Raw genomic sequence first — 27,309 nt, 5'->3', positions numbered from 1 at the left:
CCAATCCTTTGCCATGCAGGAAAAACATAATCAAAGCACCCCGACAGATAGCTATTCAGCCTCTTCTTAAAAGCCTCCAAAGAAGGAGTTTCCATCACACTCTGAGGCAGAGAATTCCACTATTGAACAGCACTCATGGTCAGCAGTTTTTAAAAAATTATTTTTCCATGGTCTCTGTGACCAGAAGGTTCCAAATGCATAGATAACTCAATACGTGAATTTTGCACAAAGATCCCTAATAACTAAATTGACTACAAAACATAACTGATAACCAGCCAGATGGCTTCCTTTCTTGGCTTTTGGTAAGCAAAAATGGCTAGCAACCAAAAGACTCAAGTGTATGATTAATGCCTAACCTTAGAAGCTGCATAAATATCCTAAAGGCATCAGATCCCATCTAATGGCATTAAGGGCTGGGAGCCCCACAGTATGCACCTAGCACTCTCCAACCTCCTGATCTGGAAAGCATGAAAGGCTTGACAAGGAGGAGCTGGACAAAGGGCTCCATAATGGTTGGCTGGACCCCAGCCACAAAGAATATAGAGGGCAGGTTAGACAGAAAAAAAACACTTAACTTGGAATAATGTAACAGATACAGAACTTCAAAATTAATCAATTAACATAAACGCTGCTTACCTCATCATCATTGACTAGTTCTTTTTTCACAACTTTCATCGCATATATGCGCTCTGTCTTCTTTAAACGAACCAAAAGTACTTTTGCGTAACTTCCTCTCCCTATAACTCGAAGTAGATCAAAATCTTGGAGACCGAGACTGGAAGAAACTTTGCCACTTTCTCTAATACTTGTTGCCTGTAGGCAGATGGACACATTTAAGTAATCTGTCCTTGAAAGTATGGTTAGAACTTTGAATTTTTCCTACTACCAACTATGAAAAAAATATGAGAAGAACCAGGCTGTATTGAAGGTATAGTTTGCTTTTTAGAAATCTGGAAATGCACAAATAACTTGGAAAAACACATAGCAGAATAGTTAGCATACCTCTTTTTCTTCACCAACGTGATCTAAGCTTTCATGACTGGAAGGATGATATGGAATCACTAAAGTAAAGAAAGCAAGAATAAAATAATTATTACTATTATCATTATTACATCTTGCTTTCTTCTCTTAAAGGAAACAAAAGGAATTTAGTTTATATATTATAACCTAATATGATATATTTGACCTGGCCATGCTATGAAGTCATCTTTCCGCATTCATAAAGAACTATACAGTAAACTACATCAGACATATGTGAAAATATGGCTATATCAAATCCTAGTGAGCTGGTCTTCCTCACAATATGTATGACTGTACAGAGTGCACAAATAATTCATTACTTTAAGCAGTAAGAACATAAATTTTAACTTCTCGCTTACACTGAACTACAAAAATATGGTTTTAAAGGAAATAATATAAACATAGATGAAACAAATATATTTCTGTATTTGATATAAAAAATAAGGAGTCCAAACAATTCTGTAGTAATAGATGTGAAGGTCCATTAGGCATGATTCTTTGACTGGAAGAAGACTGATGACTATAGATATAAACAAGCCTACAATTAAAAAAGGGTCAGGCATATTTTGATGTTGTTTCATTCAGTAGCAAATACAGTTCTTTTATTCTTTCCAACAGACTAAACCAAACACATAAATCTAGATTTCCTCACAGAATAAGAGCAAACAAGTCTTGTGCTTTCATGTGCTACAGCTTCACATCCGATTCTTTCAATATCAATAAAGAACTGCTTTTACCTGGTTCTATGTTATCAGGGTGTACTGATGAATGATCCATAGACTCCTATAAAAAGTTAAATGATAAGATCACAACTTTTCAGTTTTCCACAAGTAATCATGACATTGATCCAACCTTCAGAGCAGATAGAGGCAGACTAAGATTGCAATTCTTGATACATTTAACAGTGTCAAGCCCACTGAACTCAGTAAGATTTTCTTCCAGGTAAGCATGAACAGTATCAAACTGAAACGTTATCTGATAAGAAAATATAAACTTTTGTGAAATTTAAAAGTTCTGTTTCTCTTATAGTTTATTCAAACAGTACAGATGATTTCATTTTGTTAAAAAAAAAACATGCAGGATGAAGTAGCATCCCTACTGACATCATTCACCCGTCATTCTCCAACATAGAACAGAATACTTTTTTTTAAAAGGTACGCAACATAATCAGACTGCAAAATAGAATCATAGAATCTTAGAGTTGGAAGAGACTTCACAGGCCATCCAGTCTAACACCCTGCAAGAAGCAGGAAAATCTCATTCAAAGCACCCCCGACAGGTGGCCATCCAGCCTCTGCTTAAAAGCCTCCAAAGAAGGAGCCTCTACCACTGTCCGGGGGAGAGAGTTCCACTGCCGAACAGCTCTCACAGTGATGAAGTTCTTCCTGATGTTCAGGTGGAATCTCCTTTCCACCTAAACACACCTGAATTAAATGTTAATTAAATGAATGATAGTTGAGTTTCCAACAGTCTAATGATATGATTATGCATGCATATATAGGTACATTCTCACTGACACTTTTCAGAGAATTAAAGCTTTCACTTACTGGTGGTAGTGCGTGTCGGCCACATTCTCTGCTAACAAGTTTGTGGCACTTCTTGTGAACCAGAAGTTTACAGTTGATGCATTTATATCCCTGACGTCCTAATCCCCATATTCGGTCAGTACAAATGGCACAGTGAGCTCTCTGAAAAGCAGACAGACAAATGATGAGAGTATTAATTATTATTATTATTATAATTATCATTATTTTATTTTTGTACCCCGCCACCATCTCCCCAGAGAGACTCGGGGCAGCTCACAGATATAAAACCAGCATACAGTGATATCAAATACAAATATCAAATACGAAAACACACAAATAAATTTAAAAGGCATTTAAAAAAAATCACAATCATTATAAAACACATGAAAAACACAGCAATAAAAACATAAAATGAGCTGGGCAAAGTGCATTAGTAGCAAGATCTCAAACTAAAAGGAATATACCGGATTAGCTTCATCTAGCTCACTTTCTCTATTTTGCTATTGATATTCTCAAAAAAAAAATCCAAATATTTACTACACAATACAATGGTGAGGTTTTTTTACAATGCATTTTTTGTCTCCTTAGCAAGACAGAGCTGAGCATGACTCTGCATACAGAGAAATACAGTTGTATGTATGGAACTTTGAAAAGTTATAACTGTATTGGTTACAGCTTAGCATAAGGTAAAGATAACCCATCTGTCAACTTTGCCAGCTTGGTACTGGAGAAAATCCAGAACATTGGATGTATCACCAGGGGGAAGTACTGACTGGGCCCTGTGCAGTGTCATTAGAACCTTCCCTAATTATATATGAGAAATGCGTCATTTAAATTTCTTGAGGGACTGCTCTGTTATTCTGCTGCCTTAAAAACAAACATCTTAAAAACAAGAAATATATTATGGCACAAATTTTCATGGAGTACTGCAAAGGGGTTTTTTTAAATACAAAAGTCCTGAACAGCCTGAACCTGTTCTAATATTTTAGATTCTTCAAAAGATGGAAACTACTGCTTCCTGGTTCAAATAATTCAGGAAATTACCTATACTGTAAATTGTAGTGTTTCTGTTTTGATTGCTTACGCTGCAAAGAGAATGCAACACCTTGTTCATTTCTCACCTTATTAAGCTAAGATATTTTCATCTAAATGCAGTCACTGGATCTGAAGTGAACACCCGAAAGCATAACACAAGCATTTAATTATTTGACATAAAGCTTCATTTTTTATTATTGTGGGGTTCATGTGTAGACATAAGTATGTTATATGCCCAAATCACTAAAGACAGTGTGGTCTAACCCACAGGCCACAAGCGGCCCACCAATTCATTTTTGTTGGCCCTTGCCATTCTTACTGGAAAAATATTTTAATTTAACATTTGGAAAAAATTGTTTACCCTTCTTATTGCTTTAAGTTTTTAAGAATTTGTTTTCTTTCTGGAATGTCTCTGGCCCTCATATTCCTATACTAAAGTTTGATTGGCTCTTGGGTAACGAAAGGTTAGACCACACTGACTAAAGACATCATTTTTATTTACGGCAATATGTACTCAACTCTTTGGTTCTATATAAGTATTTATAAAGTTTTTGTCAGCTTTTTAAGGGCTTTAGCACAATCTCTGAAAGGCAGAGTCTTGTTGAAAACAAGTCTTATCAGTGAGAACAAATCTTATCTGTGAGAACAAATTCTGCAAAGTTTTACTGTATTAAAAAGTAAATAAATGTTAATTGAAGTGGAGGTAGATAAGTAAAAGACCTATTGTTTAGTATCACAACTTAAATAAAAGGAGCAAAGTAAAAGGACATTATTAAAAGGTAAAGTGACATATAGAGAGTAAGGACAGAAGAAAGAACAGTTGGGTTAAAATCTTACTCTGTTAAATCTCTTGGCTTGAAAAGTATGACCATTTGCACAATAGAGCTTTCGCCACCGTCGCGCACCCCGACGATATATAGACTCTAAAGAAAAATTAAACAAACAGGTATGTAAATAGAAAAGCTGTATGCTTTATTCCTAGCAATCACTGAGTATACATTTATTTTGGCAAAGGTTGACAATGTAAAAGAAAGTACCATGTATCAAATACTATAAAAGGTAAAACATCTCAAATGGAGAGATATGCAAATTTCAAGCATTTATTCTGCCTTTATATAGACTCTCCCACCCTCCTTTTCACATAAGCTTCAAGGACTGCTTTGGTAGGATGAGCTAGTATTTTTAACTCCACACTATAAATATCTGGAGTGAGGGCATATTTATGTGTTAAGACAGGGACTATTTGCATCAAGATGAAGGTATTATTATTATTATCATCAACATCATCATCATCATCCCACTTTTTCTCTTGGGCTACAATTCATTCAGGCAACTACTACAAAGGTAGGGAATCTCTGGCTCTCTGAATATTTGAGACTACAAGTCTCATAATTCCTTATCACTGGCCATGATGGCTGAGACTTCTAAAACTGGAAGTCAAAGCATGGGAGAATCAAAGATTGCGTATTACAATGGAGTCCACCAATCCTAAATCCTGAACACTGAACATACCTTTAATTGACATATTATCTTAAAATTATCTTAAAATTAAAGAATACTACCAGACAAACACTATTATTTTAAAGTACTATTCTATTTCATCTGCCATTTCAAATTGCAATGCATATGTTAAATTAACATGGAGCTTTCAAAACAGGGGTTCTAATGATGAAAGAAGAGTGTAAGCACACTGAAGACATGGACATATTCATGTCAAATTAATGCCATAAAGGTACTGACCAGAGAAAGCTTTTATCTTAACCTACCCCTGATTCAATCGCCAGGATATCTTTTCAGCACTGTACACAAAGGGCAAACAGAACATTTCAAAGGCCAAGGGAAAAATTACTTCAGGAAGAAAGTATCTTGCCATGAATTGCAAAACTAAGTCCTTATCAACTGATTTGAGTTCCATTCCACATCAGTGCCTACAAATTCAGGTACCTTTTTAAACTGACCACAAGCATCTCATAATTTATGGTATCTAAAACCAATACATACAATTTTCTTGTCCTAACTGTAGAATTAGGATAAGCACAAAGTCACAGATATTCAAAATGACTATATGTTAGAATCTGCATAGACAAACAAAAATTAATATCTTTCTTAGATTCAATATTCAAATACCCATTGTAATTCAAAACCAAAAAAACTCATCATAGCATCAATTTAAACTACAGTATATAACGTCACATTTCAAGTTACTGTACTTACTGTCTTCCCCAGGACAGGGCATTCCAGGCCTCTCAGGTACACAAGGAAACACTGGGGGGGGGGGGGGGTGTTGAGAGAGAGGGTTAATACTAAATTAGGTATTGTTTCAAAGGATATGTGAGAAGATACAATATGGAAGAATTCTAGATAAAGTATAAAAAGAGTATCAAACAGCTTGTTTACAGAGTAATTTGGGGTATTTTATGCAAAGTAAGGTTTTTGATACAGTATGATCTACAAAAAACTATCTTGTGTACTATAAGCAGCCAGGAAAATTTCTAAGGTAAGAATGTATCATGTAGCTGCTACAAAAAGGTAATTCTAATAAAATAAAGATATAGATATTTCTCTTTCCAGTCCATTTTTGACACGAAGATCTATTAAAATTTAGCTGACAAAGACATCAAAACAAAATAGAAATGTTATCTCAAGTATACTAAAATGATGCTTGCATTTGCAAAGACATCCAGTGGAATATTCTTTCTTATAAGTACATTCAAATATTTCATCATTTTCAAAGCAGTTGACAGACAGGTTGCATATTTTTTGTGAGTTACAGAGACCATGAAGAATAATCTTATTTACTAACCACTACATTTATATCCTACATTTCCTCCAATTAGCTCAATGTATCTCTATAGTAACCTTGTGAGGTACATTTACTACAAGCTGGGCTTGACTAGCACTGCACAGTTAATTTCATGGCTGAGTGAGGACTTAAAACTTTTTCTCTTCTGTATCCTTTCCTATTTCCTTCTTTTAAAAAACTATCTAGCCTAATAAAGGTTCTAGAGAAATGGGAAACTTGCACCCTTTTGCATCCTACAGACTGGGTAAAAGCAATTATAGACTCAGTATGATAGATTATGCCATTTTTCTTATGGCCAACCTTATAACATTTCCTGTTATACTTAAGTACTTATGAGCTAGTGGAAGGGAACAAATTATTTTATTTGTATTGGAAACAAACAGAGTCTTAACATAGGAGCTGTATGTCACCAGTGCTTTCCTCCAAAGCCATGCAGTTCACCATAAGGACAACTATGCTGTTCTGATGAGACAAGGAGTCAAAAGCATCTTTTGCCATTTTAGACTGCTTCCAATTGCCCTTCAGGGACTTGTTCAAATACTTATTAATGCTCTGAAATGTGTATTCTGTCTGTTGGGCTCAGGATCTCACTATTATATCTCTCTCCTTTCTTCCACACACTGACCTATAGACACAAAAGTTACCATGTATTAGAAGTTCAGAATCCTTATTTAGTTCATATAAACGAAAGGCCTCTTCCAATTCCAGCTGAGAAGAAACAGTACATGGATCCCCTAAAAAGAAGTAACAAATTAATTCAGAGTGTATGTTTATGCCTGTGCTAAGACGCTTCTCTAGAAAACAGTATTATCTTCATGGTTCTTGATTTTGGCTGAAAGAGATTACTTATTGCTTTTCCAAACTATATAATGAAATGTTTTTTTCACTTAAGCTCACAACACAAAATCTTTTAGAGCATAAACATCCAGACATGCATTGAATGTTTGCAAGTTTGCCTCTAAATTTACATGTTATCATGTCAGATTTGAATGCTGAAAATCCTATGAAGATACTTGTTTTATTGGTGATATCGAAACCAATCATTAATCTCCAATTCTTCCCGCCCTTTTAATTTCCATTGATATCACCAATTGCATGAAAGATATAAAAAAGATATGAGGGTAGGTTTCGCAACTAAAAAATCAGAACTGGAAAGAATATGGGAAAAGAGAAACAAAGGGTTAATATCCAGATTATACAAATACATATTAAGTTACAATATGGAGGACAACACAGTCAAGACAGTAATGATATCCTGGGTCAAGGACCTAGGTAGGCCAATAGAATTGGATAACTGGGAGTACCTATGGAACAAAGAATTCAAATTCACAATATTTGGATCAATTAGGGAGAATCAATATAAAGTGTTTTATAAATGCTATATCACCCCAGCAACATTGGCAAAAATAGATAAATCACAACAAGGTATTTGCTGGAGATGTAGGAAACAGAAAGAGACATTCATCCACATGTGGTGGACGTGTGTGACCATACAAGCATTTTGGGACAAGGTAGTTAAAGAGACAAATAAAATACTACATAATAAAATTTTAAAAAGCCCAGGATTGTGTCTATTAGGTCTACATAGAGAAAACAATAACCAAAAGGACCAAGAAATATACCAATATAGCCTTGCGGCAGCAAGACTGACCATAGCCAAAGACTGGAAAGGGGAAAAAGGTTTAACTAAAAAGGATTGGAGAGAAAGAATGCAGGAATATATGCTAATGGCCAAACTTACCAATAATAGGAAGAACAAAAGTAATGACTTTTTAGAAACATGGAAGTTGGCCATAGCATATCTGAATAGAGAGCCAGTAACATAGAGGAGTTCCATTAGGAATTTAGGGTTACTATTAACAAGGATAGATAAATTGGATTAAAGCAGGGGTCCCCAAACTTTTTAAACGGGGGGGGGGGGCAGTTCATGATCCTTCGGACCGTTGGAAGGCTGGACTATAGTTGGCCACCAAGCAATAATCATTAATAATAACAATAATAACAACAATAATAAAAAGAGGGTTGGAAGAGACCCTTTGGGCCATTGAGTCCAATTCCCTTCTGCCTTTGTGCACTGAAAGCACAAGCAAAGCACCCCTGACAGATGGCCACCCAGCTTCAATGTTAATAATAACAACAACAACAATAAAGAGGGTTGGAAGAGACCCCTTGGGCCATTTAGTCCAACCCCCTTCTGCCTCTGTGCACCAAAAGCACAAGCAAAGCATTATTTATTTATTTACAGCATTTATATTCCGCCCTTCTCACCTCGAAGGGGACTCAGGGCGGATCACATTGCACACATAAAGGCAAACATTCAATGCCATAACATAGAACAGAGACAGAGATGAGATGCAGGCACAGGCGGGCCTCGAACTCAGGACCTCTTGCTCAGTGATTTGTTGCAGCTGGCTGCTAACCAGCCTGCACCACAGCCCAGCCTCTGACAGATGGCCACACAGCCTCAATGTTAATAATAATAATAATATTAAGGGTTGTAAGAGAAGAGACCCCTTGGGTCATTTAGCCCAACCCCCTTCTGCCCTTGTGCCGTGGGGGCCGTATAAATGGCTTTGATGGGCTGCATCCGGCCCCCGGGCCTTAGTTTGGGGACCCCTGGCTTAAAGGCTTCATAATGCTTCAGGGTTGGAAGTCATGGTGAAGGGTGCACGGGTGTGGGGAAGGGGTTTTTATTTTATGTGGGATAGGGGTTTTGGGTGTGCAGGGTCTGTTGTGTGTAATACGTTGTATGTCTTTGTTTGAATGTTAGGGTGAACTCTTATACTTAATTTCTTTAAAAAAATGAGTAGAAACCTAGATTGAAAATAGTGGATAACACGTAGAAAGAGCAATTCTACATGTTTGGAGTAACAGATAATAATATGTACTCAGTGTTAGAATTAACAGGCCGATTGACTAATGTAGATATGAATGTACATTTCAAAATTATTGTTATTTGACTATATCTGCTATAATTTGCTGTTTTGTTATGTAACATTTCATTAATAAAGTGTTTACCCCCCCCCCCCCAAAAAAAGAAGATACTTGTTTTATTAAGAAGTGTCACCTAGAACAATAAAACACCTATCCCTGTCAATGATTATATGATGCCCTCTCATCCTTCAGCATTCTACAAAGGCTCCTCTACCACAGCTTACAGTCTCTTATCAGCCGTGAAGCTTGGATGATAGACTACTCTAACTACCTCCCAACATCAGGTTTCATTCCTTCAACATTGTCTTGGGTCAACACATTCCAAGAAGGAAATCATTCTTGGAGAACAGGAAAGCTACTGGGTATCCTGTAGCAAAGAGGAAATAGAGGACTTTCTTTATTTCATTCAATGTGCTGGTTCTTTGAATACACATTCAGAATAGTTACCAGCATCTGGATATTCCAGCTAATGCTAATTTGGCAAAGGAGTAGCACATAAGATATTTCAAGTATGGTTTTGTTAAGATTATGAAAGAGATACACAGGGCTTTTCTTTGGAGAGAGGGAAGACTATGTACAATGAATGGTGTCAAACTTAAAGAATTATGGCAGCCAAGAATGTAGGGCTGCAATATTGCAATCATTTAATGTCCATTACTTTTGTGACTAAAACAGTTTCTTTACATTAGTTTAGTGACTAAACAGTTTGCGTGTGCAAACACACATATCCAAGCACCATCATAAAAATAGTTCCACCTACATAATCAATTCCTACAACCCCATAGTAACTAATTAGCTTTTTTCCAGAATTGCTCAATTCCGTGTGATTTTCATGTGTGTAATGTGTACACGCATATAAAATATCAAACAACTATAATAAGACGTATTTGTCCTAGTGCTAGAATTAGTAGCATCTTCTTACTGAGTGTACACTGTGCAGTAAACCAGGTTTATGGCTGCATGACACTTGAAACAGCATTTTGAGATTAAGATCCTTCTTATCTGTGGAAACGTTTCACAATATTTTTACATTTAAAATTGTATCTCATCCTGCCATTTACTTAAGATAGGCAAAAAAACCACAGAAATAAACTACAGTAGAGTCTCACTAATCCAAGCCTCGCTTATCCAAGCCTCTGGATAATCCAAGCCATTTTTGTAGTCAATATTTTCAATATATCGTGATATTTTGGTGCTAAATTCATAAATACAGTAATTACAACATAACATTACTGCGTATTGAACTTTTTCTGTCAAATTTGTTGTAAAACATGATGTTTTGGTGCTTAACTTGTAAAATCATAACCTAATTTGATGTTTAATAGGCTTTTCCTTAATCCCTCCTTATTATCCAAGATATTCGCTTATCCAAGCTTCTGCCGGCCCGTTTAGTTTGGATAAGTGAGACTCTACTGTATAGATATTAAATAAGAATGTTACCATTTAGACATGCTGAAAGACCAAACCAGTTTTTCTTCATCCAAGCACAAAAACAACTGAAGGACATTTTTCAAAAAGACAAAATGAACATGGGCAGGTGCTCTTGAATGTGCTGAAGGGAATTTAATGTCTATAATCCTCCTCTCTATTAAAAGCACAAGAATTCATGTTTTGTTTTTATAACAATGCTTCTAGGTGTGCCACAGTTAATAAACTATTTCTTTTATTCCACCATCCCCATAAAACTCTTCCTTTCAGAACACAGAAAGCAGAGAGAATACTTAATGATAAAGAGGCTTATTGGATATTTAATGCAATGTGAACACATCATAAACAATCCATGATTTATAAAAATATTACATAAATGCAATAGCAACATGTACAATATCCAACATGTAGCCTCCAAGACATTTCCAGTACAGGTTTAACAAACTAGGATTCTTCAGATCTATAACCCAAGTTTGGCTTTTTTTAAAAAAAAAATACAAATAATTCTAGTTCATGTATCTGAAAACATGGATAAAATTATGGTAGCCCACTATTTGTTTTGTATGCATATGGGAAGAGCTTGCATAGTGTACTGGTTTGAGAACTAGGCTACAACTCTGGGTGTTTAGGGTTCACATCTCCATTTGGCCATGAATACCTACTGAGTGAGCTTAGGTAAGCCAAACTCCCTCAGACTCAGAGGAAGGCAACAGTAAAAACTCTGCATAAATTGTACCAAGAAAAGCCCATGATAAATTCATTTTACAGCCATCATAAGTCAGACATGACTGGAAGGCACAGAACAGCAGCAGAGGCAACAATATGCATATAGGACCTAAAAGTGGACTCAATGATATTTTTCTGGGTAACTGCTGGAGATACCCCACCACTACCACTCCCCGGTCAATTACAGGCCTGTACTAGCATTCTGCCAATGTCTCAAATATCTTACAAGTTGCAAACAAGGAAACATACATCTAACAGACAATCACAAAGTTGTAAGGTATCTTGAAGATCATCTACACCAGCAGTTCTCAAACTGTGCTCCCCAAGCTCTTAGGACGCTGCAAAGCAGTCAGGGGCCCCACAGTGGACATCCACTCCCCTAACTAGGAAACATGTGGCCTGTGGAGCACGGCCTACGGTGCCTCTCTGCCACCACCACTATGGCCTGCAAGGTCTCGCTGCCTCTGCTGCCATGGCCTGCAAGGCCTCCCTGCCTTCGCCTCCACTGTTACAAGGCCTCCCCACCACCATCACCATGGCCTGCAAAGTCTCCTTGCTGCTACCACCATGGCCTGCAAAGTCTCCCCGCTACTGCCACTTTAAATGTGCTTTTACTGCAAGGCAGAAGTAGGTTGGACTGGGTGGCCCCTGGGTTGCTCCTATTACTATTATTATTAATGCAAAAGCTGGATGGCCATCTGTTCGGGGTGCTTTGATTGTGCTTTTCCTGCATGACCGAAGGGGGTTGGACTGAATGGCCTCTGGGGTCTTCCACTGAAATACTATTAAGTTTATGTTGGTTAAAATTATTCTTCATTTTAAATATTGTATTGTTTTTACTTTCCTTCTGTACTACAAACAAGATATGTGTACTGTGCATAGGAATTTGTTCATTTTTTTTCAATTAGTTGACACAAACATTCTCCATTCATCTGCCACTGGCCTGGCCTATATGTCAATTTTTAAAATGCGATGCGACCCCTGAGTCCAAAAGTTTCTTGGGGCTCCACAACAAACTTTTCCTTCAAAAAGGGCTCTGCAGCTTTAAAAGTTTGAGAACCCCTGATCTACACCAAGATCCTGCTCAATGAAAGTTCTAGAATGTAAGATGGCGCCCAGTCTTTGCTTACATATCCCCAGTGATTGAGAGCTGCCCACTTCCAGGGACAATTTTTTAAAACTGGTAAGCTTCAACTGCTGCCCACCTGAAACTTGCTTCCCTGAAATTTGCATGAATTGGTTATAATCCTGTGCTTGGCAGCAACAGGTAACAAGACTGTTCCACTTTTTGCATGGCAGCAATCCAACACATGTACAGCGTTCAAACTAGTTCTCATTTGGCTGTTGTCCTTAACATTTACTCCCATTAATTTCACCTTCCAAAGGGAATGGGATCTATCCTAAAGACTACAACTTTTGGCATTATGCCAAATAAAACTTAAGTCTTTAAGATGCCAGAAAACTGCTGAATATCATGTCAAGTTCCTTTGGAACTTTGTTCCCATGTTCTACAGTGTAAGCCACATCTCACAAATGTCAACCTTTCTACACTCTGATCTAGTTCATTTATAAAAATATTGAAGAATAGAAGACTTAAGACATAGCTTTTAGGCACTGCATTACAAGGCTTTACAAGAAGTAACAGTGAGTTATCAAACAGCCCACTGTACAACTGCTGAACTTACTTCAAGTAGTATCCATGCATGTTTTGCCATCTTGTCAAGAAGATCATCATGGGAAACCTGGACAATTTATGTGCTCAAATTGAAGTGATTCATTCTCATTCTAAATCAGACCAGTAAATCTTCCAGAGATGTGGGTAGCTGGTCTGATTTCTTCCTGAAAAATCCATGTTCACTCTTAGAAAATAACAAATTATTTTCCAGATGCTGACAGAGTGACTGCTTAATAATTTGGTCTATAATTTCATTAAATCTTGATGTCACACTGACCTAACCGGTCTGCTGTTTCTAATTTTCCTCCTTTTGAAGTTGGAGATTTATAAGTGCCTCAATTGGGATGGTTGTATTTACACAACTCCTCCCTTTAAGGAGATTTTAAGAGCAGGCAAAGTATATCTCAGATCATCTCTGATTATAGTGTGTTGCACCTGCAAGCCTCTGGCCTTTCCAAATGGGAAGAAATGACACAGGATGGGTGGGAATAATTAATATCTATAGTCGGATATAAAAGCTAACATACGTTTGAATACGTTTGATTCTCTTAAATGGTAAACATTCCAATCATACATTGGAATCGCTTCATGGCAGAGGATGTGACAGAGCAGAGTGGGCTAACTGAGGCCCTCTGTAGACCAAAGGTTCTTCTCTCAAGCTGTATTCCTATCCTATTTGGCGTTTCATCTTTTGAGCTATCCAACAAAATTTCCTGTAAGTTACCAGGCTCCATGTTTACTCTTGCTTCTTTGTATTCTTGTGTCTCATGCCTGATTCACTAGTTAACTTGGGGGTTTTGCCATTCCAATCCAGGGAATTAAGGATCAGGCTCCTGCTAAAAATGTTCTTTCCAGCCCCATGACATGCTATCTTTAATCTAAAACAAGTACATCATATTTGTCTATAAAGCCCAACTTTCCTTGATGACCACTTATAAACAGCTACACAAATTTTACACTGTCCTTTCCCTAGGAATGCCTTGCCTTTGAAAGATAGGACTGATTATTTACTCACAAACCTTTGTACTCTTTATACACTCTCTCAAGATCATTTGTAGTCTTTGGAGATCCACTGAACATTTCCATGGCTGCATCATTTGTTCCCATGAATCAGCAAGAAAGAATTGTGATCAGCTGATTCGATGAGTCTTGGGAGAGTCTCAGTCACATCCTGAATACCTGCTTCAGGAAGGCAAAACATCATCCTGAACTTTCAATTCACATAATTTGCCTACCAGAACTGTGGTAGGTAGAACTGTGAAAAGAGATTAAATTCCAGGAAGTTTGCATTGTGAGTCATTTATAGTGACACACTAGAAGAAACTTGTTGTACTGCTTTCCAGTCCAATAATTTTAATTGTATCTATGTTCACATTTCATTCTTATATAACCTTTGCTTGCTCAAACTTAACTGTGGCACATACTGCAACTGTTTGGGTTAATTATTTCATCTGACTGACTGGCCAGCTAACAACTTCTTCTCTACATCAAGGATGGGAAACTTTTGCTTTCTGATATTGTTGGACCCTGACTTCCATAATCATAGACAACTGGTTACATTGGTGGGAGTTTGAATCCAACAACAGTTGGAAGGTCACAGGCTTCTCATTCCTGTTCTAGAGATAAAAAATTACAAAATTTCCATGTTACAAGCGGAGATGACCTGTGATTTCACAAAGCATTTTGTTTGTTCAAAATACAATATAATTCACTATCAAAGAAACAACAAAATCAGCATTTCCATGAGGCTTAGGTAAGGTATCTTCTGAAGTTTATTTCTGCAATTTTGTTTTAAAAAAACTCATTTTAAAAACTGACAAATATGGACAACAGAAAAGAAAATATTAATTTCAACTCTGAAAGGAGGTGCATGGGTATGGGGCCACAGTAACTGATGTACTAGTTTTGTCTTGTATTAACTTGCCTTCTTCATCTATCCATTTCATGGTGAAGAGCTGCTCATTATCAAAGGCGCACATATCTCGAACTTCATTACACAGGCCCTCAAAGGAGATGGAAGGTTCAAAATAGGTTATCATAATATCCCTGGAAAAAATAAAATGAACAGATTATTAATTACAGTACTAAGGAACTATTTGTTTTGCAGCAGCTCTATTTGTTTTCAATTGTCAATATATGTGCATTCTATTATTAGTACAATCATCTCTTAAATGCATGTTTAAAAATATCATATTGTTGAAAGCATCTATCCTTCTTTCTAGGGCAGGCCTTCTATGCCATCTCAAATCTTACCAAAAAACCCCCCAAAAAAACCCCCAACAACAACAGAATGTCAGGTCGCAGTTTAGGTGCCATAATTGTTACAACACTGTCTGAACTGAACTGTAAAAATAGATGCTTGATGACATCCTATCTACCGTAATTACTTAGTTTCTTCTCGCCCTTGAAAAGTATCATTTGGTTTTTGATGTCACATTACTTTTTTCTATTATACAAAAATACACTCTTACAAAATACATACATCAAACAACTCTGAAGACACCCTATCAAACAAGCAAATAAAATCAACATAAAAAGAAAAGTTGTAAATGCACAGAATAATAGAATATTTTTATCCTGGTATGGAAATACTTTAACAAGCCAGTGTGGTGTAATGGCTTGAGCTATGGATAATTCCTATTCTCATCCATAACCTATCTGCAAAAATGCATACGACAAAATTGTTTGGCATTTAGTTTTCTAGAATGCTAAGACTGAACCATGCTTCTTTAAATCCCTTAATTATGTTTTTCCCACCCATTCAAATATTACAATATCAGTTTATACATAAATACTGTATGCAAAACGGTTATAGAAACATACATCCATAGTGGTCAATTCTTTTTTACCCCTAAATTTATATTTCAAAAATTTTACTTTATCAAATTTTTGTTGTAACTAGTACTACTGTGTTATTATTTGATGCTCTGGCAATACATATGGATTTAGTCAACTCAGTAAGATAACATATAGTTCCATGGGTATATCATAAAGCAATAAATCCTCAGTTAAGTGTCAGATGTTTCCTTGGAAATACTTTGCTGCACAGTATGCAACTAGATATACCTACCATGTTACTACATTAGCAGCATATTATATTTGATTCTAGAAAAAAATGTTTAATTAGTTTGATCCAAACCATCTATGGCTTATTTTCAATTCATTTTTTCTTCAGGCATTCCGATATTCTCTAAAGCATTTTGTTTCTATATGCTAATGGTTAACTAATATTGCAAAGTCCTCTCTCATTTATTCTTGAAACTCATCAGCACTATTTCTAAAATTACAAAGCAATTAAAGCTTTTTTTAAACTACTGTATAGTTATTTTGTTTCTCTATTGTCCATTGTTATTATATAATAGCTAGTAAGTTTCCTGATTACAGCTAAAGTTTTATTTTGTTTTGGTAAATATTGGGATAAAAGCAGACAAATGTTAAGCTTTATAATGTGGTTTAATCTAACTTCAATTTGTAGTTCTTTATAATATTTAATAGTATTTTAATATAGATTATGACCAGTAGCTAAAATGTTTAATGCCTTGCTTCAGATAGTGCCTCTGTGTAAAGTATTAGCATATAAGAAATACAAACGCTATAATGCTGCTTCTATGCAAAATGAGATTAACCATTTCCTTCTTTCCTCTATGGGGTATTAATAAAAGCTAGTGCCTGGCAAAATTGTAGGAAGACCACATTACATATTGACAGACTCAAACAAGGAAGGGATGATGAGTTTCCAAGAATGAGCAGCGTGTTAATAACAAGATCTCTTGGAGATTTCCTATTGATAAGATCATCAAAAGGAGAAGCTGCAATGTCATGGAACATATCAAACTACTATGAATCTTTTTATTTCCAAAAATTGCCTTTACTGGGTTTAAAAAAATTAACTTCAAATTTCCCCCTTTTGAGTATGTCCATTCCTGGGCAATGTCCTTGCAGACGGCTAATTCTCTCACTCTAGAAGCAACTCAGATTGCTCCTGACACGAAAAAAACAAAACAATAAAAAAGTTACTGTTGGGAGTTCCCCTTTCTCGAAGAACTGTAATTTCAACATCCATGATGAGACTGGCCTTTCAGGAGCAGCTCAAGACTTCACACCTGCCATGACAACCATGGGCCTGACTCAAGCAGTATCTGGCTCTACTCATGCAACTGAGAATACTCTGGACCTTGTCTTCTGTAATATGGGTGAGGTGAAATGATATCTGGGAATGAAAAAACTGCGAATAGTCCCAATATCATGGAAAGGTAACTACCTGATAGGATTTAGATTTGCTGGGTAATAGAACCTTCCAGGGATAAAAACCTATTAAAATGATCTGCCACAGTAGGATGCTTGATGGCTCTGGATAAGACAGATTATCAAGATCCATTTTCCTCTCTTTTCAAACATGGTTACAGAAGAAAAATAGTGTTGGTCACTGTAATGGAAGATCTATACAGGTGCTAGACAGATATTTCTGTCGGTTCTGCTGGATTACCAGCAGCTATTAATGCTATTGACCATAGTATCTTTCTGGTTGCCTTGCTTGGATGGGACTTGAGGAAACTGTTTAAGTGCCTTCATGCCTTTCTAAAGGAGTAAATCTAAAAGGTAGTGCTGGAGGACTCCTACTCATTTTCTTGGCCATTTGTCTATGGGTTCCTCACAGCTTGATTCTATCTCCATGTTATATAACATAAGTAGAGCCTCACTTATCCAACATAAACGGGCCAGCAGAACGTTGGATAAGTGAATATGTTGGATAATAAGGAGGGATTAAGGAAAAGCCTATTAAACATCAAATTAGGTTATGATTTTACAAATTAAGCACCACAACATCATGTTATACAACAAATTAGACAGAAAAAGTAGTTCAATACGCAGTAATGCTATGTAGTAATTACTGTATTTACAAATTTAGCACCAAAATATCACAATGTATTGAAAACATTGACTACAAAAATGTGTTGGATAATCCAGAACGTTAGATAAGTGAGTGTTGGATAAGTGAGACTCTACTGTACATGAAACTGCCAGGGGAAATTCCTTGCCATAAGTACTGCAATGACACCCCCAACAGTTTAGAAGGAAACCCTTTTGCTCCTAAACCAGTAATCAGTGATATACTGGAGGGAAATCAAATCTAAACTTAATGCAGACAAAACAAAGTGATCTTGATCAGCAAAAAGGCAGATTGGGGATAGAGATTCAATCTGTGTTGGGTGGGGTTACATTCCCCCTGTTATCGTACATTTGCAAATTGGATGTGCTCCTCAATTCAATTTCCAGCCTGGGTGTTCATGTTTCAGTTGTGGCTAGGAGTGCATTAGAAAAGTCAAAACTTGTGGAGTCATCAGATCTGGCCACGGTAACACATGTTTTCATTAATTTTTAGTTGAATTATTGTAATACATTTCTACATGGGGTTACCCTTGAAAAGTGTTTAGAAACTTCGGATGATCTAGACTATTAACTGGCACTGGCTACAGGACAGATTGTTAGCCAATGCTAGGGAGGTTCTTCCAAAGGAACAAGCTGACACTGTGAAGGTTACATGGCATATTTTGTTATGTTACAATGCCAGAAGACTGGGGAATAAGTTATGTAGCTAGATCACGGGAATACAGTAGTTATTTAGAAGCAACTGAGGCCTAGGATTTTTTTCTTCTTCTCCTATTGAATTTGTTAGCTTCATGGAATTTTCCCAGTGGAAACACACTGCCAATGTGGGCAAAAAATATTAGCATGTACAACATTTTGGTTCAGTTTTTTCACTTTCGCAGGGACCAGCACCCCTGACCTCTCAAAAGAAGAGGGATAACTTCAACTGTCACACAACATTCTCTATTGGTTAGGTCTCTGCCATGCCAAGGCAGCCCTGTCAGGAGTGTTTCAGAACTTCCCATCTGCCATAACAATCATGGGTCTTTCCCAATTGGCATCTGGCCCCCACACATGCTGCTGGACACACTCTAGACCAGTGGTTCTAAACCTGTGGATCCTCAGGTGTTTTGGCCATCAACTCCCAGAAATCTTAACAGCTGGTAATCTGGAATTTCTGGGAGTTGTAGGCCAAAACACCTGGGGACCAATAGGTTTAAAACCACTGCTCTAAACCTTATATTTTATACAGAGGGTGGGACAATGATGATCTGGGAATGGAGGAGCTTTGTGTGTTTCCGTTGTCATGGACAGCTCACTATCTGGTCAGGTTTAGACCGGATGGGACTCAGAACCTCTGCAAAGGTGGGAGATATATTAAGATGGTCCGTGCCAGGAAGCTTATGGATCCGGATGGATTCCTGACGGCTCTTGGGGAATTTCCCGCTACCTGGGCAGGTGATCCTGTTGACACCCTGGTTGATCTGTCCCCACCCTGGTGGCATTCAGGAAAAGCTTGAAAACCTGGCTCTTCACAGGCCTTTGGATAAGATTGCCCATCCCCATAACAATCATGTTCCATGACCATTTCTGCACTGGTTGCACTTTTCCTGGTTAATTTGACATTGACTCAAGGTTTCTCCCATCCCAAATTGCTCTTCCACGAATCTGCAGCACTTTATCAGTTATCTCGAGTTTACAACTTTATATAATGTGCACTTTACCTAGCCTGTTATTACAACCTCGCAGTTTTTAATTCCATGTTTTATTAAGTCTGTTTTTTTATTTCTATAGGTTAATGTTTAAATTTTATAATTATGTATGTTTTTGTCTATTGATGTATTATATATTGTTATTGTTTTTATCTGGGCTTGCCCCATGTAAGCCGCCCCGAGTCCCCTTCGGGGGAGATGGAGGCGGGGTATAAATAAACTCATCATCATCATCATCATCATCATCTCTGGAATGGGGAAATGACCATGGTGGTAGATATGATTGCTCCGAAGCATCCCTTCTCACAAAGTGGAGCTAAACCAGCCACTTGGTTCACTAAGATGCTGGGAGCGATTAATCACATGAGATCGAGACTAAAATAGCAAAGAATTCAGAGTGATTCCAACCGAAAACAAGCAAAAATATATCTGAAATTCTATGGTGGGGCGATAAAAGCAGAAAAAAGAGCATTTTGTATTAACACGGGTGCTGCAGCATAAAACTGTCCAGCAGAGCTGTTTCAGGTGATTAGAGGCCTAATCCAACCTGGCCCAAAATAGAACGTTGCCCATACAACAGCATGATGTGAGGAGCTTGCCTACCATTTTGCAGATAAGATCGATCGGATTCTCTCTGACTTAGAAGCCAAAGTTGATACAACTTTCGTGGATGTAATCTTAGATCCCGATTGTCCAGTGTTGATAGATACTTTTCAATTTGTGCAGTCTGAAAATATGGAGAGGATTCTTGGAGGGGTGAGAGCGACTACATGCACTCTAGATCCTTGTCCTTCCTGGCTCATAAAATAGGCCAGGGGGGAACTGGTGGAGTGGGTCAGAGAAGTTATTAATGCCTCCTTACATCAGGGCAGGGTCCCCGTGAGCCTGAAGGAGTTGTGGTAAGACCACTTCTAAAAAAAATCTTCCCTAGACTCCACCATACTGGACAACTACATTCCTGACTCCAATCTGCCATGTGAAGCGTTTGGAGGTTTCGCAACTCCAAAGGTTCATGGATAAAGCAGATTATCTAGATCCATTTCAGTCTTGTTTCAGGCCTGGTTATGGGACAGAGACAGCTTTGGTCACCTTGTTGGATGACCTACCCAGAAAACTGGACAGGAGGAGTGTGTTCCTGTTTGTTCTCCTGGACCTTTCAGCAGCTTTCAATACCATTGACCATGCTAGCCTTTTGAGTCGCCTTTCTGGGATAAGGCTTGGAGGTACTGTTCTTCAGTGGCTCCGTTCCTTCCTGGAGGGACATTCTCAGAAGGTGGTGCTGGGGGAGTTCTGTTCGACTCCTTAGCCACATGCGTGTGGCCAAGGAGTCGAACAGAACTGTGTTATCTCCCTGGCACAATTCAAAGTGATAGTTTTGCCCTACAAAACTATCTGGTCCAGATTATATGAAGGACCATATCTCTTTCTATGAACCTGGTAGACATTTACAATCAACTGGAGAAGGCCTTCTCTCTGCCCCACTACTCGTTCAAGCATGTTTGTGGGAACACAGAAGAGGGCCTTTTTGGTGGCTGTTCCCAGACTGTGGACTGGTCTCCTAAGACAGACCAGAATGGCGCTATCCATGCTGACCTTCTACCTTTTTCTGCCAGCAGGTGTTTGGGGAAGAATAAGGGGCAGGGTAACAAAAATAAGAGGTACAGAGAACAAAATATGCCAAAAAGTTAAAGGAATTTAGTTATTATTTACAGAAAAGTTAAAATACCTAGGCATTTTTATACCTAAAAATTAAACAATATAATCTAGATAAATTATAATCTATTATGGAAAAAGTAAGCAAACAAATTAATGATTGGAAAAAATGGAATTGGGACATTACAACAAGGCTGAAGGCATACAAAATGATATTACCCAAATTTTTATATTTATTTCAAACCCTCCCATTTAATATTCCACCTAAAAAATTGGACAATTCAATTAAAACATGGATAGTAGGTGCCAGTAAGAACACAATTGCCAACACAGTATTTTTCATTCCACAAGAAAATGGAGGCTGGGAGCACCTTGCCCACAAAACTACTTTGAAGACTGCCAACTGGCCAGGTTATTTGAACTGGATATTGGCAGGCACAAAAGATGGGTCAGATTAGAGAAACTAATAAATGGATGGGAATATGTATCATGTCTGATAGAGAAAATTGGGAAAAAAGACCTAAAAAATATAAAAGGAGGCCCATTGACCTCAACAATGGTATGTTGGGGAAAGTGGCAAAATAAACTTCCAATAAATAAAATAGGCAAACTCCCAGTAGGATCCATAGAGAACAGAAAACCCTTCTTCTTAACATCTTGAAAAGAGGCTGGGCAGCTACTTGCTTTGAACACTTTACCTGAAGATCCTGTATTGAGCAGGGGCTTGGACTCAATAGCCCATGAATCATATTACAACTTTGATATATGCCTATACAACTGTAAAACCCAGGGTGGTGTAATATATAAAGCAGAGCTGGGTTCAACAGGCAGCTAGAAAAAATATTACCAATCTATTTTAGTTAAACCAGGAAACTTTAAAACAACCTCAAATGCTGAGAAGAGTATACAAATACTTGGGTTTCACATGTCAGTATTGAAAAAGATCACTAGGAAAAGATAATCAGTTGAAAGCACTAACATACAGAAATTGTACTGGTTCTTTAACATCGGCAAACCTGAAAAAACAGTTTATTTCCACCTCTTTTTGGAAGCTCATACAATAATAATGATAAATGATTTAACTCTGAAAAAGTAGCTTTCTATATAACTAAGTAGGATATTTTTTTAAAAAAGGGCAAGATCATATTTGCCTCTGAATGTGTGCATGCCTTCATTTTTCTTTACAACTGGGCCTCTATAGCCAAGGATTTTGTATCCAGATTCAACATCCATGGCTTGAAAATATTGATAATGGGATAATTTCCATTTTTAGAGGCAACAAACGCTGTTTCCTGAATATCAAATATTGAAACCAAGGAATTGGGTGTTATGATTGAGCCTCATGGCTCTGTTACTGACAGACGTGGGCGTAAGACTCCTCGAGAGTCAGATACTCTCGAGGAGCGAGAAAGAAAAAGACTGCGAGACATTTTTGCAGCACCATCTGACGAAGAGTCTTTTGAGGGGTTTACGGAGAGAATGGAGGAGGGGCTGGTTAGCTCGGAGGAGGATGAGATGGATTGGACTCGGGTGAGGGAGGAATTGGGTGCCACTGGCCATGATGGGATAGAAGATGAATGGGGACCTTCAGGATTAGACCCATGGTATAGTTGGAGGGATGGGACGGGATCCACAGCTGGAGATGCTGTGGGGCGTAGTCAGAGGTGTTCCAGCTCTGATGAGGAAAGTGATGAGGAAACGCCCGGGTTAAGGAGGACAGCTGACAGTGATGAGGATTTGTAACTGGCATAAAATGGGGCTTGGGAGCAATTGCAAATTGCGTTGGGCAAGGTAATCTGGACGAACGCTTGGGATCTGTGTGGGACGCTTTCCTGAAGACTGGTGTGTTTTCGTGTGCTGATACCTTGACCTTCCGTCGTCTTCTTGACTGTCAGGACCCAGGCTGCAAGGCACCAATAACCATACACAGAGGCCAAAATCTATCTACTATCTTTATTGAAGGAGTATATAAAGTTGGTAAAAACAAATGTAAAAGTTAGTCCAGAAGCAGACCTTTCAGGAAAGGTCAAAATTAGTCCAAGAACCAATGTCCAATATGCAATATTAAGGGCCAAAGTTGTAATCCAGTAACCGAAACACTCACCTTGCCAGGCAAGGTGAGGGGAGATGACGAGGTCCTTTAGTCCACGAACTTGAGCAAGGCTAGGAATTAAGTTGATACTTGAAAACAAGGCTTGAATCGTGACACAAGGTAACGAGGAACAAGAACAAGGTCCGTGGAATTACTTGGTAAAATCCGTGAAACAAGGCAAGGTTTAGTCCTGGAAGGCGAGGCAAGGTCCGAAGGTAAACAAAGCTGGGAAGCAGGAGCGAAGGCTTGAGAACAAGGACAAGGCTTGAACAGGAACGAGGCTTGGAACGGAGCGCGCTGTCCAGACACAACTCGCTCCGGAGGCTGACGAATTGACTCCGCGAAGTTACTTCGCGGTTAAAACACCTATATAGAGTCTAACTTTCCCGCCGAGAGCAGTTCTCTGGGAACCAGGAGCAAAGCTAATCTCTGAGACCAGATGTTTGACTCCTTAAAGATTCTCACGGAAAGCAGGCTTAATTGGCTAAATTCTTAGCAGCTATTCTAGCACTCCTGCGCGAGGCCGCTTCCAAACCTCTCTGTTGTTTACAAAACTCATGGCGAGAAAACACAGGAGATGTAGGCTCAGGGTTTGTTTGACATACTTCTGGAACACAACTCTCTTGCAGGTGCAAGGTTCCCAGATCTGGCTGGGAAGAACCTGGCTGGGAAGATTCCAGTTCTGACTGGGAAGGTAAAAAACCCAAGTTTTCTTCTTCATCAGGGATCACAATGTCATGAGCAGGACTACAAGGCCCATGAGTCATCACATTGACGGACGCCATCTCCTGCTTTGAAAACTCGGACTGAACTGACCACGGCTTGTCTTCCCCCTTCTTGGACTTGGAAACTACAAACGTCTGCTTCTGGCTTTGATCTACGGAAAGAAACTGGGTCTACTCTACTGCTACAATCCCTGGCTGATCTGTTCGTGTTGGAAATCCTGTCTGCTGTGTGTGTGGGAGCGACGCAAGTTACTCTAAGCACAGTGTTGGCAGCAGAGAGGAATCTGCTGCCAATTAGTTGCATTCTTTTGTATCTTTTGTTCCTCGGCTTTTGTTTTGTTTATCCCCAGGCTGAAGCAAGCAGTTTGTTTTTACCCGGATTAAACTCCGGTTTAATCCGGTTTATCTTTTGAACGTTTTTCCTTGTCCCTTTTTGCTCCTAAAGGCTAATACTGCCTGGCCCTTGTATTTTACGGGCATTTTTGAGTTCTGTAATCCAATAAACTCTGTTATCTTGAACCTTGTGGCGTTCTGTCCTTGACAGATTGCCCAACGCCCATAAAAAGTTTATTGCAGTAATAAACCCGTCAGGAAGACGATGGAGGAGTTAAGGGCCAAATTTGACCAATTACAAACGGCTTTTACCGTCAGTCAAGCAGCTCATGCTGTGAAAGGACATGTTTTGACTCCTGAACGCTTTGACGGAACCAGGTGCAAGTTGCCAACCTTTTTGGCACAAGTGGAGCTTTATTTTTCCCAGCTCAGTGCTCATGCTTTTCCTACAGACACTAGCAAGGTGGCATTTATTTTGAGTTTGTTGACCGGTCCCGCAGGACAATGGGCCACTAATTTAATTTTGGGAAATGACCCAGTCAAGGACAATTTGAATAATTTCAGAAAGTTATTAACTGACACTTTTGGGGATCCTCTCCGCACTGAGAATGCTGGGTGGGCTCTGTATCGGTTGAAACAGGGAAAGGGGACTGTTTTGGATTATTTAAATAAGTTTAACTTGTATCGCCACCAGCTGGATTGGGGGGAAAATGCATTCATGCTTTTATTTACTGCTGGGTTAAGTGATATGCTCCAGGATGAATTAGCACGCTTGGAGCCGGCTGAAAGTTGGGACGCCTTAGTAGCTAAGGTGCTGCGTTTGGACGCAAGGTTCGAGGCTCGTAAACACTCGAAAGCAATGTGTGCGCCACCCATGCATGTTACCAGGGCACCTGTGGTGATGGGGGAAGAGCCTATGGAGCTTGGGGTCTTTAAAAAGCTGTCTACAGAGGAAAAGAGCCGTAGGAGGCAGCTGGGGTTGTGTTTGTACTGTGGGAATGCTGGGCATTTTGCCAAAAACTGTAATGTGAAACCTTCTCAGCTTTCGGGAAAAGGCCAGCCCTAGTGCGACGTGAGTCCAACGCACTAGGGCTCCTCAAGCAGTCGACTGAGGGGAGGAAGCATGTTTTCGTACCCATTACATTATCTGTTGGGGGAAGGGAACTTGTTTCTACTTTGGCACTGCTGGACTCAGGGGCTACGGTCTCTTATGTAGATATTGAGTTTGCCAAGAAGCATGGCATTCCTAGAGTGCGCAAGGCATGCGACGTGTGGGTGGAAGGAGCAGATGGGAGACTGCTGGAGACTGGGGTGGTTAACCAGGAAACCTCAGCAGTAATGTGGGAGGTGCAGGGAGTAACGGGAACGTTTGTGTGGGATATTACGAGCTTGCCTAGATATGATGTGATCCTGGGGATGGATTGGCTAGCTGTAGTAAACCCACAAGTAGATTGGGCGACACGTAAATTGACCTTAAAGAGGCAGGATTGTTGCACTCTGAATGTTACTCAATCTGATATGGAGGGAGTGCCTGCTGAGTATGGGGAGTTCTCTGATGTATTTTGTAAAAGAGAAGCGGACAAATTACCACCGCACAGGCCATATGATTGCGCCATTAAGCTAGCAGAAGGTGCGAAATTGCCAGCAGGAAGGCTGTATGCCTTGACTGTACCGGAAAGGCAAGCTTTGCGGGAGTTTCTAGATGAAAATTTAGCCAAGGGGTTTATTCGCCCATCTAGCTCTCCAACTGCGGCACCAGTATTCTTTGTAGCCAAAAAGACTGGGGAACTTAGGCTGGTCTGCGACTATCGGATCCTAAACAAATACACCATTCGGGATAGGTACCCGCTACCTTTAATCTCGGAACTGTTATCAAGGGTGCAAGGGGCTAAGGTCTTTACCAAGCTTGACCTGCGGGGGGCATATAACTTAATCCGTATACGGGAAGGGGATGAATGGAAGACGGCATTTAACACGTGTTTCGGATGCCACGAGTTCCGAGTCATGCCTTTCGGACTTTGCAATGCTCCTGCGGTCTTCCAGAGGTTCATGAACGATGTGTTCAGGGACCTAATTGACCCATTTTTAGTGATTTATTTGGATGATATCTTGATTTTTTCTAAGGACGAGAAAGAACATCGTCAACATGTCAAACAGGTTCTGCACCGTCTGCGGGCTAATGGGCTTTTCGCCAAGGCTTCCAAGTGCGTCTTTCATGTGCCTGAAGTGGAGTTCCTAGGTCATGTAGGGAACTTAAAATGGACCCACATAAGGTTGACGCCGTCAACTCATGGCAGGAGCTTAAGACTAAGAAGGATGTACAAAGGTTCTTAGGTTTCGCCAATTACTACCGGGAGTTTATTCCGAATTTTGCAAAGCTCACGGTACCTCTGACGCAGCTCCTGCGTAAGAAACAGCCATTTGTGTGGGGGCGGGAAGCTCACGATGCGTTTCTACAACTTAAGTCTAGTTTTCAATCGGACAACATACTAACACATCCTGATGTTGACAAACCGTTCGTGGTAGAAGCGGACGCTTCTAGCTACGCGTTGGGGGCTGTATTGTCTCAGAAGGATTCCTCAGGGACCTTGCGTCCCTGTGGATTTTACTCGCGGCAACTAACACCCTTCGAGCAGAACTATACCATATGGGAGAAGGAGTTGTTGGCGATTAAGGTGGCGTTTGAGGTGTGGCGGCACTGGCTTGAAGGGGCGCGGCACCAGATCGTGGTCAGATCTGATCACAAGAATTTAGAACACTTGCAAACAGCAAAGAAGT

The 27,309-nt window shown here is 39.1% G+C and overlaps 1 protein-coding gene across 1 annotated transcript in view; it reads right to left on the bottom strand.

The window, feature by feature from the left end:
- Positions 1-27,309, bottom strand: part of prkci (protein kinase C iota) — a 57,639-nt gene that overhangs the window by 18,157 nt on the left and 12,173 nt on the right. The window contains exons 2-9 of the mRNA XM_003218138.4: positions 15,072-15,193; positions 7,029-7,118; positions 5,796-5,846; positions 4,419-4,504; positions 2,568-2,708; positions 1,758-1,803; positions 1,003-1,061; positions 637-813 (exon numbers count right to left, since the gene is read on the bottom strand). Coding sequence (XP_003218186.3) covers positions 637-813; positions 1,003-1,061; positions 1,758-1,803; positions 2,568-2,708; positions 4,419-4,504; positions 5,796-5,846; positions 7,029-7,118; positions 15,072-15,193 — 772 coding nt within the window. The remainder of the gene's footprint in view (positions 1-636; positions 814-1,002; positions 1,062-1,757; positions 1,804-2,567; positions 2,709-4,418; positions 4,505-5,795; positions 5,847-7,028; positions 7,119-15,071; positions 15,194-27,309) is intronic.

The sequence above is a fragment of the Anolis carolinensis genome, chromosome 3, assembly GCF_035594765.1.
Source record: "Anolis carolinensis isolate JA03-04 chromosome 3, rAnoCar3.1.pri, whole genome shotgun sequence".
NCBI classification, from domain to species: domain Eukaryota; kingdom Metazoa; phylum Chordata; class Lepidosauria; order Squamata; family Dactyloidae; genus Anolis; species Anolis carolinensis.
Note: the sequence above shows the minus strand (reverse complement) of the source record. Positions and strands in the feature narration are given on the sequence as shown.